Source organism: Marmota flaviventris, chromosome 20, assembly GCF_047511675.1.
Source record: "Marmota flaviventris isolate mMarFla1 chromosome 20, mMarFla1.hap1, whole genome shotgun sequence".
In the NCBI taxonomy this organism is placed as follows: domain Eukaryota; kingdom Metazoa; phylum Chordata; class Mammalia; order Rodentia; family Sciuridae; genus Marmota; species Marmota flaviventris.
In genome coordinates this window covers 5,246,519-5,259,765 of record NC_092517.1, presented here as the reverse complement: position 1 = coordinate 5,259,765, position 13,247 = coordinate 5,246,519, and the positions used below count along the sequence as shown (strand labels likewise).

At 40.7% G+C, this 13,247-nt stretch overlaps 1 protein-coding gene across 1 annotated transcript in view; it reads left to right on the top strand.

Annotated features, from left to right (window-relative positions):
- Cntn3 (contactin 3) overlaps positions 1–13,247 on the top strand; it is a 225,978-nt gene that overhangs the window by 190,870 nt on the left and 21,861 nt on the right. The window contains exons 17-19 of the mRNA XM_071605959.1: positions 1,279–1,349; positions 3,562–3,796; positions 5,689–5,804. Coding sequence (XP_071462060.1) covers positions 1,279–1,349; positions 3,562–3,796; positions 5,689–5,804 — 422 coding nt within the window. The remainder of the gene's footprint in view (positions 1–1,278; positions 1,350–3,561; positions 3,797–5,688; positions 5,805–13,247) is intronic.

Below are 13,247 nucleotides of genomic sequence, written 5' to 3'. Positions count from 1 at the left end.
ACAAACATTGACAAATTGGCAAAACAATGGCATTTGGAATTTTTGCTGCTAGGAAATCTCATTCTGTCACCGAGCTCAGTGAACACACAGGAGCTCAAACAATTGATGGGTATTATATTTTGGCTTCTCAACTGTTCAATTAAGTAAGAATTATTGTTATTAATTTCCATGTAAGGTAACTATTAATCTAAACGGCTTTATGATCCTAAAATTATCCTAATTTTAAGACTTAGAAGTGGAATGCATACCCAGCATCACATTATTGAGACAGCTGAGGGGACGTAAACTTTCCTTTTCATAATCTGCATATTAATTAATATTAACTAATAGAATATTTGAAACAGCAAGTATGTCACTTTAGGAGCTAACCAAGTCACGATAAAGTCAAAGGATACATCTCAACATTTTAGCGATGTCATTTGATTGGCACAGTGCATGTGGTACGTGTGGCAGGTACCAGGAGACATGGGGGCCAGTGCCTGCCTACAGCCTGCTCATTTGTTCACAGGGCACGTATTCAGGAGTGTCTACTGTGTGCTCAGCACTTTGCAGACTTTGCAGATACAGCTATGGGCATGACAAAGACCCACCTTCAAAGAATTTATATGCTAGCTGTGTCATTGAGTTTACTAAAGGAAAGTTCTCAGCAGAAGTGTGAAAGTCGATGCCTGCCTGAGGTTTATAAATACCTCCTACCAGGATGGGAGGGTCCCAGTCTGTATCCTTCCTCCATAAAGCCACTGTTGTTCTGAGACTCATGTCTCTGCTTGGAATAGCCCAGTTCAGGGTTCATGCTGGAGTGGTTTCCCAGCGTCCCTGGTGAATCCATTTTCCATATTTTATTAGCCTTCACACCAGTCACAGTGTCCCTTTCAAATAAGTTTCATTTTTATTACCTCTTGAGAGGTTTTAAATGTTTTATAATTTCAGGTAAAATAAAATCATCTGATGACCTCACCCAAAATATTTTATAATTTCATGCAATATACGTTACGTCGTTACCTAAGGCATCCGTGAATGTATACATATGGGATATATACACGCACGTGTGTGTGTGTGTGTGTGTGTGTGTGTGTACATTAAGTCATTACCTAAGGCATCTGTGAATGTATATATATGGGATATATATATACACGGACGTGTGTGTGTGTGTGTGTGTGTGTAATGTGTCAATGATGAAGCTCCTTCATGTATTTTAAAAGCAACAATGAGTCTTCTTTTGGATAAATATTGCTACATGCAAAGAGGGTTTCATCTCTTTCTCTCTGACCCACGCAGTTCCAGAAGTGCCTCCCTCTGAAGTCAGTGGAGGAGGCGGAAGCCGGTCTGAACTGGTGATCACCTGGGATGTAAGTGTCCAGGCAGCACTTCCCTCGTCAGAGTGCTCCTATTTCCATGATCCTTGTGGCCTCCTGGGTGGTGTCCATGCTGGTAGTGGTGCTGCAGGGCTGGTACTGATGGTGCTCCTGCTAAGGATGCTATAGTTGACGCTAGTGCTGGTAGCACTGGTGGTTCTGGTGGTAGTGGTACTGGTGCTAGTCCTAGTAGTAATGTTGGTGACGGTGCTGGCGATGCTGGTGATGCTGGTGATGCTGGTGATGCTGGTGATGGGACTTATAGTGATGTTCCTGATGCGAACAATGTAATGATACCGGTGGTGCAGATTCTGGTGCTGCTGATACTAGTAATGGTGTCAGCGCTATTGGTGGTACTGAACGTGATGCTGTTGCCATGGTAGTGCTGGTCCTTGAGCTGGTGGCACTAGTAGTGCTGGAGGAATGGTCCTGGTGGTGCTGGTGCTCACAGTGCTCTTGTAATAGTGCTGATGGCACTAGGGCTGGTGGCAGTCATAGCGGTGGTGCTGGTGATGCTAATGGAGGTGTTGCTGGGGGAATGGACTGGGGCTGGTACTGTGCAGTTGCTGGGGGTGCTGGTGTTTCTGGTACTGGTTCTAGTGCTGATACTGGATCTACCAATAACACCGTGCTGGAGGTGGCACAGGTGGTGGTGCTTCTGGTGCTGGTGCTATTGGTGATGCTGATGCTGGTGGTCCTGCTACAAATGAGATAGCTTTGGCTGCTGCTGGCTCCTACCCTGCTGCTGCTGGTGGTGGGCCCGGCGCCGTTGTTGGTGCTTATGGAGGCGGTGCAGCTAATGCTGCCGAGAGCCGTAGAGTTGGTGACAGTGGTGCTGGGGATGGACTGGTGCTGTGGGGGCTGGTGGTGGTAGTGGTTGTAGTAGTGCTGCAATTGGTACTGGTTCTTTTGGTGGTGGGTATAGTGGCACAGGTGCTAGTATTGGTGCTGGGAACACAGGTACTCATGGTGGCACTGGTGGTGCAGATGTAGTTATTCTAGTGTTGGTGCTGATGGTGCTGATGGTGTGTGTGCTCATTTTCATGGTGCTGGTGATACAGCTGATGGCACAGGTGCCGCTGCTGGAGGTGTTGGTACTGGTGGTGTAGGTCATTGTTTTGGTGTTGGTACTATTGATGGAACAGGTGCTACTGGTTCTCACGTCTCCAGTGCTGGTGACACTGGTGCTGGGAATTGTGGTGCCTGTGTGGGTGGTACTGGTGGTACTATCAGTGGTGCTTGTGATGTGGGTTCTGATGCTGGCGTTGCTATTGCTGCTGATAATGGTACCGCTGTTGCCACTGCTGCTAGTACTGGTATCAAATATTTCAGTGCTAATTACTGTTCCTGTCATTTTACAAAAGTTTTCTTATTTCATTCTTGGAACATTTATATATTAAAACACTGAGGCACAAAGATAGTAATTTGTACATGGACACCTGGCTGCTAAACAGAGGGTGAGAGTCAACTCCTGGCTGCTGACTCTTGAGGTTCCCTCAGTGCTCTCCCTGCATTCCTGGAATTTCCTGCTGATGATGTCACACATCCCCACAGGTGCTTGAGTCTGTATTTCTTTCCTGACCATCTTTTATCCTTTGCTTATGTCAAGTTAGGGGGAAAATGTAATTAACATGTATGAAATGGGGGGGGGGGCTAGCACAAAATTTATTTATATTAATTGAATATGTTAACAAACAAATAAAGCATCATGAGCTTGTAATAAATGCCAATAGAATTTTTGGCATGAGTCCATGCAGTCTTGAGTTCAGTAAGCTGTATTTACTTTCATTTGCTTTTCTTTTTTTTTTTTGCTCCTTTGTACTTAATCACTGTATCAAGGTGTGATTTCTTTCCATAAAAACAACACTAGGGATTTGATCATTTTTATTTGACTTAAAATATCTAGTATGTTAGACTCAAAGTATGGGTTATTAGAAACCCAGATGTGGACTTAAAGACACTCACATGTCAAATAATCACTGAGAAGTCTAGCTCAGTACCTGGGTGCCTGTTAAAGAGTATTATATGTCTCTTAAAAATCAGCTGAATTAAATGTGCCCCTGGTGTTCCTCTTCTTTTTAAAATCTCCGACTTGATACAGTGAAGGTTATTATTTGATAATTCATAGGAAACACTAAGGATGAGGACTCATCACTTTGCTATGTCCTTGTCTTTAAGGGTGACAGACTGTGCCTTTTCTTTACAGCCAGTCCCTGAAGAGCTGCAGAATGGTGAAGGTTTTGGGTATGTGGTTGCTTTCCGCCCTCTTGGGGTTACCAACTGGATCCAGACAGTGGTGACATCCCCTGACACCCCAAGATACGTCTTCAGGAATGAAAGTATCATGCCATTTTCACCCTATGAAGTCAAAGTGGGTGTCTATAATAACAGAGGTGAAGGCCCATTTAGCCCAGTGACAACAGTGTTCTCTGCAGAAGAAGGTGCGGGAAACAAGTTTGTATATCAATAAGCTAGTTGTGCTCAAACCTGACTAGAAAATTCTCTGTGGCTTTAGGGGTATTTTTTTTTTCCTCAAGTCAACAGTAATCAAACTTGTGGTTATGTCCCCAGGGCAGGTCATAAATATCAACCATAACTGACTTGAAGTGTAAGACTTGAGAGACAGAGGATCTAACAATTGGTTGCAACCCTGTTCTTCTTGGTTGAAGAATAAAATAGTCCCTGGAAGCTACCCTAGTCCAAAGTTCTGTTGTGGTTTCTGCAACTGAGAAAAGGTCATTAGCAAGATGGAAAGCGAGGGCCAAGATGCCATCCAAGAGATGTACAATGTGAACCTTTGAGGGATATGAGGACCTGTCACTCTGGCCTCATTGCATCATTCTGCTGTGTACACACACACTTCACTAGAAAACCATTGAGTCATTCTGCTCTCCTTTTAAATCTGCTCCACATTCTGAGACATCTCAAGATCACTCTAGAAAATGATAGCAAATCACCATTTTATAGATGACAGCAACTGAATATTGGCCACCTCATGTGGTTCCACCTAACAAGGATGTCAGGGGCCAACCTGTATTGCATGGTTGCCATCTGCCAGGAGTTACCTAATTAGAATTTTCAAATGAAAAGTCTACCATCTACAAATTAGGAAATGAAAGCTTGATGAAAGAGATGAATAAATCTGCCAAAACTCCTGTAGTAAGAGCCAGGATTTTAACCCAGAGCCATTGGCCTTAAGCATTCTGAGCTCATGCAGTATATCCCAGTGTCTCTCCTAGCCTCAGAACTGGCAGTAAATTGAAAAAAAAAAGAAAGAAAGGTCCACAGTTGTTATTCCTAAAAATAGACTCCATATTTCTGAGGACGGAGGACGTCCACCCTTACTCTTGTCTTCTCATTTCCCATTGAGTTCTGAAAAGGATAAAAACAGGTATTATAGGCATCTTTGCAAAAGAAAGAGTCTTGCATTCATAACCAGACCCCATTTCCAAGAGCTTCCAGGAATTACAAGGGCAGGTTGTGGGTCTGGGAAGTGATGGAAATTAGCCAGCAGGAGGACTTCAGACACTATCTGCCCTCAGCATCTAGGGCCTGAGAACTGGCTGTGGGAAGTGGGGAGCAGACTCAGCCTTTGGCCCATTATTGTGCCCCTCACCTCCCTTCTCCTGAATCATCCTTATCACTCTGAGGAGTTGGTCAAAGGGCTGTCTGTTCACACATAAGAAAGATATTTAGTCGCCTAAGAAAAAAATGAGGGGCTTGTTGGAAATACACTCAGACATTTCAGTGAATCAGAGGAAGACTTTATCATTGAGCCTTATGAGATTCCCATGAATACCCAAGAATGTTCATTATAAGGGGGTGTCCTCACTGGAGATCACATGGGCATGTCTACCTACTCTTTCAAAAGAGTCAGTATCCAAATTCACATCACCCCTTGTGTGGAATTAGGCACTCAGTGCTTGCTGAGTAAATGAACTTTACTTGAACTTGACTTTGACTTTGTTTGACCCAAATAAGAAAGTGTTATAGGAGTTCCCAAGCAGCTGGTGTGGGATGAAAGAGAGGGGAAAAAGAGGTATAGAGAACAGAGGGAAAAAGGAAATACTGAGAAAGAGGTGCAAGGGAGGAAGGCACAGGTTGCTGTGGACGCTGAGCAAGGAAAACCCCTGTGGCACTGTGGCTACCTCGTCCTCAGCAATAGATCAGTGTCTGTGTTTTCAGACATGGTGCATGTTTTCAAATATTTTTATAGGGTGATTATAAAAGTTTCACTTACATTAAAATGCTTTCTCAAAAATAAGGACGTCAAAGGATTGTTTTAATCAACTGCAGAAATGATCATTGTTTTTCAATTTCTATTCCTAAACAGAGCCTACAATGGCCCCATCTGAAGTCTTTGCCCATAGCCTGTCTTCTTCAGAAATTGAAGTTTTGTGGAACACCATTCCTTGGAAGTTGAGCAATGGACATTTGCTTGGCTATGAGGTAAACTAACTTGTGTTTGTATGTTACCACGCTACTTTGCTTCTTTCACTAAAACTTCTTCTGAACAATGACAACTTATATGAATTCTGTTCTGGGTTGCTCTTTTCTTACCCACACATTGTGCCATCTGATTATTAGTACATACCTAATTTAACCCTGCCAGGGGCATGAGTACCACCTTAGTTGGGGTGGAAAAGGAACAAACAGTGAATATGAAAGGCAGTCATGGGCACTGTCAGCCAGATCTTATGATGGATTGACTGAAAACTGAGAGTGAGATTGAAAGGCTGTGGTCTTATTCATTGGATGGCTATGTCAGTAGAAAATCACCTTCCTCCGGCTATGGTCTTATGTCCTTGGTTGTGAGATTCTCTTCTGAATTCTAGAGAATTCAGCTGCCTGTAATATAATTTGTGTTTCCAGAGACCCTGATGTATGGTGAAATAAGATGAAATATCAAAAGAGAGGGCATCATAAGACCTAATATAATGAAGTAGGAATAGTTCACCTGAGCAAGAAATGTTTGAGGAAGAAGGATGACCAGGCTTTACAGACTTCCAGATGGTAGGGAGGTTTAACCAGGAATTTGGAGGGAAAGGAAATGAATGTAGAGGTACTGAGAACATTCCAGATTTAAGCACAGCATTTTGGAGGAGTAAAGGAGTAGAGGCTGTGTACAAAACCAAGGTTACACTGAAGATGATGCCCACCAAGGCATAGGAGAGCAGGTCACAGATGGCTTTGAATGTAAGAGGAACTACTTGAACTGGACCCCATATTTCGTAGGGAACAGTGGAATTAGGAAGTGGTGAGATAAACACATTTTAAGATTTATCTAGCAATGCTGTTATAGGGGTCATGGTTGTGACTTCGTCCCCACCACCCACTGCTGGCTTCTTAGGAAACTGCCCTCATGTGTAACTGCTGATTCAGTGGCCGAGTAACATAGCCACATTAGCATGACACAGCCACGTACCCCTCCACTCCTTAATACAGTCTCCAGTGGTTGTATCCCAGTGACCATGTTATCAAAGTCAACTGGTCTGCACAGTGAGCTGACCCAGTCAGATTCTTGTGTGAGATATTTAAGTAAGGAATACAGAGGTTATAGTTAATGAGGGTCATGTGGTCATATGTCAGATTTGTAGCCAAGTTCACACTTCTTAGGCCATTGGCATGTAGGAAAAAGTAGGTCTGCAAAGATGAGAGAGAGCAGATATCTCCCCACTTCACCCTCACAAGGAGAGAAACAAGGTCCCTACAACCTTACAAGAGTAAAATAGAAGAGCTCTTTGACAACTGCCCAATTCTCAAGTGGACTTCTTACATCCTTTTTCATAGTGCTTTGTCCTTCTTGAAAGTGAACCCCCTTTCTATCTGAGCAGCTTCAAGAGAGTTTCTGTTCCCTGTAACCACATCGCATTGGCCTGAATAAATATTATCAAATGAAACAGAGACAGCACTGGAGCAGTGAGGCTCTGCATACAGGCCATTCAGGGGCAATACCTGAATTTGTAATTGAAATTGAGCTCCCAGTTGTTGGTTCTTGGCTTTGTTTCTTGAGCCTTGGGAATCTTATTAACAAAATGAATGCCTGTACACATATGGTAGAGTGTTGACTGTGTGTTTTCTTCTAGAAGTTGCAATGTTCCTGGTCTTATTCCTAAGTCTTTATTCCACTTTGAGTGGAATTTTGTGCAGGATGAGACATAGACTTCTGTATGGCAAAGGAAGTAGCTAAAAACATGGAGAGGTGGGAGAAAGTCTTTGCCAGCTACTTCTCTAACATGGGATTAATAACAAGAATATATAAATAACTCAAAAAACTTAACACCAGGAAAAAAAGGAATGACCCAATCAATAAATTGGAAAACTGACTAAACAGACATTTCTCAGAAGAAATGCAAATGGCTAACAATATGAAAAATATTAAGAATGTTCAACATCTTAACAAGCAGAGAAATGAAAATCAAAACTACATTGAGATTTCATCTCACTCCAGTTAGAGTGGCAATCATCAAGAATACAAATAATAAATGCTGGCAAGGATGTGGGGGAAAGGTACACTCATATATCATCAGTAGCACTGCAAATTACTACTAACCAATTTGGAAAGCAGTATGGAGATTTATCAATGAACTAGGAATAGATCCATCATGTGACCCAGATATCCCACTCCTTGGTATTTATCCAAAAGAACTAAAATCAGTATACTGTAGTGATACAGCCACATTAACGTTTATAGCAGTTTGATTCATAACAGACAAGACATGGCAGCAGCCCAGGTGTCCATCAGCAAATGAATGGATAAGGAAAATGTGGAATACATATTCAATGGAGTACTCGGCCTTAAAGAAGAATGAAATTACAGCATTTTCTGGTAGATGGATGGAACTGGAGAATATCGTGCGAAGTGAAATCAACCAGAACTAGATAAAGTCAAGGGTCCAATGTGATCTCTCATGTGCAAGAGAAAAGGGAATTTAAAGAAATGAACACATATCATATTTCATACATTCGATTCAAGTGGGTTATGAACTCCCATTTTTACCCCAAATACAGATTGCAGAATCACATCGATTACACATCCACATTTTTACATAATGCCATATTATTAACTGTTGTATGAAATATGATATGTCAAGAGTTTTGTAATGTTTTGAATAACCAATAAAAAAAAACTGAAAAAAAAAAGAAATGAACACATTTGATTCTCCTAAGTGAAGGAGTTGGACTGAGACACATGCCCACTATGGATAATTGCCCTTTATGAGCCACAATGGCAAAATCATATCCCCAAACTGGTTATACCTTGTGAAATACTGGAGAGAACTGAAGGAGAGGTTACGTAGAAGAGAACTATGGGCTTATACGCATTGTAGGGGTCTTGAGAGTTGATGGTAGTTAATGGAGAGCATGAGGGCAAGGAGATGCTAATTTTTTTTCCATATCAATTTAAACTGATAAGGACTCATCCAGGTAAAAATATTCTATATGAAAATGGAATGGTATCTCTTAGCCATGTCAGGAAAGAGTATTTGACTGAAGAACATCATAGAATGCTAGTGGAAACTTGTATTTTCTAGTTAAGGCTCTACCATTTTGGAATTAGACAGTTCTGCATTCAAAACTAGTAGGTTACTATATAAGCTCCACAAGGGACAGAGACTCTGTGTGTTTGTTTAATGATATCTCCCAAGTTCACAGACCAATATCTGGCACATGGGTGACATGCACAAACTATGTGTTGATGGAAAAAATGCAGTTTGGGCTTTGCTATCTCACTGCTGCATGTTCTTAAGCAAGTTATTAAAGCTCTCCAAGGCTCAGTTAGAATAGAGTAACAGTCGTCCATAACTCATAGCATCATTTGAGAATTGCAAGAGATAAAGCAGCCATTGTTAAAACCACCCTGAGAGACTTGCAGCTTCTGCTTTTTTTCTGTTTAGATATTGGGCTTCAGGGTAAGATTTCATTGAAAGAAAAAGAAAACTGAAAAGCAGCAAAGAGTAGAAGAATACTTTCTACTTTTCACAAGGGAAATACACTCCCCGAGTGGCTCTCATGCCTATTGCCACGAGGGTCGGAGGCAAAAGATGAGAAGGAAATGGAACTTTTCTTGGTATCAATTATGGGTTAAAATGCATCGCATCTTGGGGCTGGGATTGTGGCTCAGCAGTAGAGCGCTCGCCTCGCACATGGGAGACCCTGGGTTCGACCCTCAGCACCACATAAAAATAAATAAGTGAAATAAAGGTATTATGTCCAACTATAACTAAAAAATAAATACTTTTTTAAAATAAATTCATCACATCTGTTTGTATAAAGAGTAGCAGACAAAATATCCAAATGTAACATGTATACTGTATTGAAAGGAAAAACAAGGATTAAAAATTTCTTCCCCAAGTGCTTGGTAGAATATATGAAGAGAAAGACAACAAGCTAAGAGAAAGATGTACTAATTAGAAAAAAATCTCAAATAATCTATGTAATTCCACCAAGTTAAAAATATGTCTTTTGTTCGTTTCAGTAATGATTTAAAAATTAACCTAGAAAAATAAATGACTTAGCAGAGTATTTAATTATCAGTCCTGTGGCTAACTTTGTGGGTTGCAGTTTCCCCAGTTTGGCTTTAAAATCGTTAATATCTCCTGCCTTTCTCTCATCTTGGCGTGAGTTGATCGTGTGCCTCGCAACATGCTGAGCACACATCATCATTAGCATCTAGACTAATTTTCTTTCTGATTTGACCAACCAGTAGTTGAGCTCATTTCCCTAGACTCCAATTTATTTCATCTGCTGTGCCTTTAAACTCAGGCTCAGATCTTTCCTGGTGCCCTTTTGGATAGGAATAAGAGAGGCAGACCCGCAAAAGAGGATCCAGAGCCATTAAGTTCATGGAGAGTGGGCACCAAGAGAGAGAGAGCTAGAGTTCCTGCCTGGAATATACCATGGCTTTAAAGTCCTTTTGTGCTTTGAAAAAATAAACTCTAGTTCACAATAATCTATTCACTGTTTCTATGAAGAACTCCCAGGTTCCAAACAAAAAGAAATGATAACAAGATGGAAAAGATAATTACTCTGATTGATCTATGTGAAGTACATGCAGGCATTGGAGTATCACGCTGCACTCCCTAAATATGTACCATTACTACATGTTAATAAAAGTTAAACATTAAGAAAGAATAAACCTTGGGAAGAACAAATTTAATAAGCAAATGAAACAAGTCAACATTTGCAAAATAATAAGAGTTGCATATTTGGGGGGAACCACATAGGATTATTTTTTAAGTGTGGCAGAGGAACTTAAGAAATGTAATATATCAGAATGCCAAACCAAACTTTCTAGATGCCTTCCTCCAGCCTCCTGTTCCCACAGCTGTATGGAATGTGCACAGAGCCTGATATTTTAATCAGAATAGAAAAAGATGTTAAATATTTGAGTACCGTCTTTTTTTCTTTTGAGGATATGAAAATTACACTTGAAGAAAAGCTATGTGCCCAGGGTCTCATCTCCTGCTGTCTTGCAGTGAATTCAATTCACTGTGGCATGAGTTGAACGTACATAGGAAAATTGGGTACAGACAGTTGAGATATTCTTACATCAATATCAAAAAAGTAAAATGTGTTTAGGTGAATAAAAGGCAGACTTTGGGAGGGACAGAGGCTTGGTGATGCAGCAGGAGTGGTTTCCAGTACCATGGAGACAAGCAGAGAGGAGAGGGTCCAGTGTGTAGCAGGCTTCACTCTGTGTGGGGGATTCTGGGAATGACCCTCACTGGCCATGTGCTGCTGTGTTCTTTGTTAGAAGGTCCCTACTAAACCCTGGCACAGCACTATAAATGGTGGGGAGTAAACATCCCAGTCTCTCCTGAGTCCTACTGATTAAACCCAAAGAGAAGTCAGAGGGCAAGGATGCACACAATACCTCTCCCTGGGCTGAGAGCAGAGGGAGGACAGACCTGGACTTATCTCCCTAAAAGACATTCAAATGCATTTCCCCCTCTGGCTTCTGCTGATTTAAACGTGCCCAATCTAATAGCTAAGTTAAAGTGTTCATCTCTAGAAATCTGTAAATACACATAAAATTATTTTAATCTATTAAAAGAGTATTTCCAACTTAACACCTGTTTCCTTCAAGCCTTAAAAAGAGGTTCTACTTTTAAATACATTAGTTTTGTAAGCTATATTTCATTTTATGTTTAAATTAAATGAAAGATCTGATGCAGGGATATTAAGGAGTACTTGGAGCAAGAACATTAGTTTGGGGAATAACCAAATTACAGAAACTGAAATTATATTTTTAGTTTTGACATTCTTCAAGTTTGTTTCTGTTTATTTATCCAGATAAAAATATATTGACTTGTGAAGTGGTTTTATTTTTCTGAAGGAAAAAAAATACCATATTATCTCATCAGAAAATTGAATTACCAGTGTTTATAGATGCAGAAAATTTGAGAACTTGAATACTGAGTTTGGTGGATCTCCATGGTCAGAGGAGGGAAACATTTTTAAACTGTTAAGACTGAAGCCGTTTAAGTCATTTAGTAATTCCACAATATGGAGGGTTCTATCCCTAGCCACCGTTCATCCATAGGAGACATGGTCCAGGGCCCCCGGTGGTTGCCTGAAACCATAAACAGTAAAGTTCAACTTGTAAATTTGGCACAATAAAGAGATTAATGGCAATAATTAATAATAAAATAGAACAATTATAACAATATACTATAATAAAGGTTTTATGAAAGTAGTCTTTCAAAGTATCTTTGTGTATGTTGTTACCCTTCTTGCCCATTTTGAAAGAGGGCAGCTGAGACCACAGAGGGAAAACACATGGATCAGGGGGACAGCTGTGTGTACAGGTCCACTGTCAGCAGTAATGACCAGAACCTAGAGGCCCCTGCCCATCATGGCCTGCGTTATTGCTGTCTACTCTGTCAGGAAATGAGGTTCTTCCCTCCCAGGCCCCAGCCTCACCTGCAAACCCCAACTCAGGGGCTCAGGAACGGCTCACAGGAGCAGACTGGATCCCTCAGATTCTTAGGGATGAAGCATGGTTGAGAACCCAAGGCAGTCTTAACCAACCTCTCCTGTGCCTTTTATTGTTCCCTCACTAAATTCAGAGTTTGCACCATGAAGATGCCCATATCTTCAGCTCTGGAAAGATCTCAGCCATTTTTTCCTCTGAGCATTGCCTTTTCCTTCATCTCTCCTTTGGGAACTCTGTTTGGAACTTTGCATTCTGTTCTCAATGCCACAGCTTTGCTTTGGTAATTTTCATTTCTTTGTTCAGGCTATGTCCTGGGCTCATTAATTCACCCTTCCACCATTAGTCTATAGCTTTATTCTTATTACTGATTTCCTTGATATTTTAATCATTGCATTTTTTCAGGTCTACAAGTCCTACTTATTGTTTTTCAAATTGGGCTGATCTTTTTTCTTTATCTCCTATTCTTGCATAATAGATTCAATCTCTTTTCAAACAGACTTGGACATTTTAGGTATAGTTATTTTATAATCCATTACTCATCAGTGTGTTTAGCTGGCCTGCCTCTAGTCGTATCTACACTGGCTTTTTTATTAACAGGGTGTGTCTTGTGTTTGGTAATGTGCATCTCTCTGATCATCCTTTGTAGATGCCACCTTCATATTCTGTCAACTTTATATTCACCCTTTTCTGCACAATTACATTTTCAAAGTTTGTTCCTCCAACATAGACATCTTTCCTTCCCCATCCCTGTATTGTGATTGTGCCCATAAAAATCCAAATTAGCATAGAAATATTCTCTTCTCTCAGTTGGAGTACTTTTATTATTTAAATCCAGAACACAACTGAGAGGAAAATGGGATATTTGTCTTTCTTATTTCTTTCTTAACTATTCCACCTTATTAAAAAAATGATCTAGCCTTATAGAAGCATTTTTGAACAAAATTTCTTGGAAC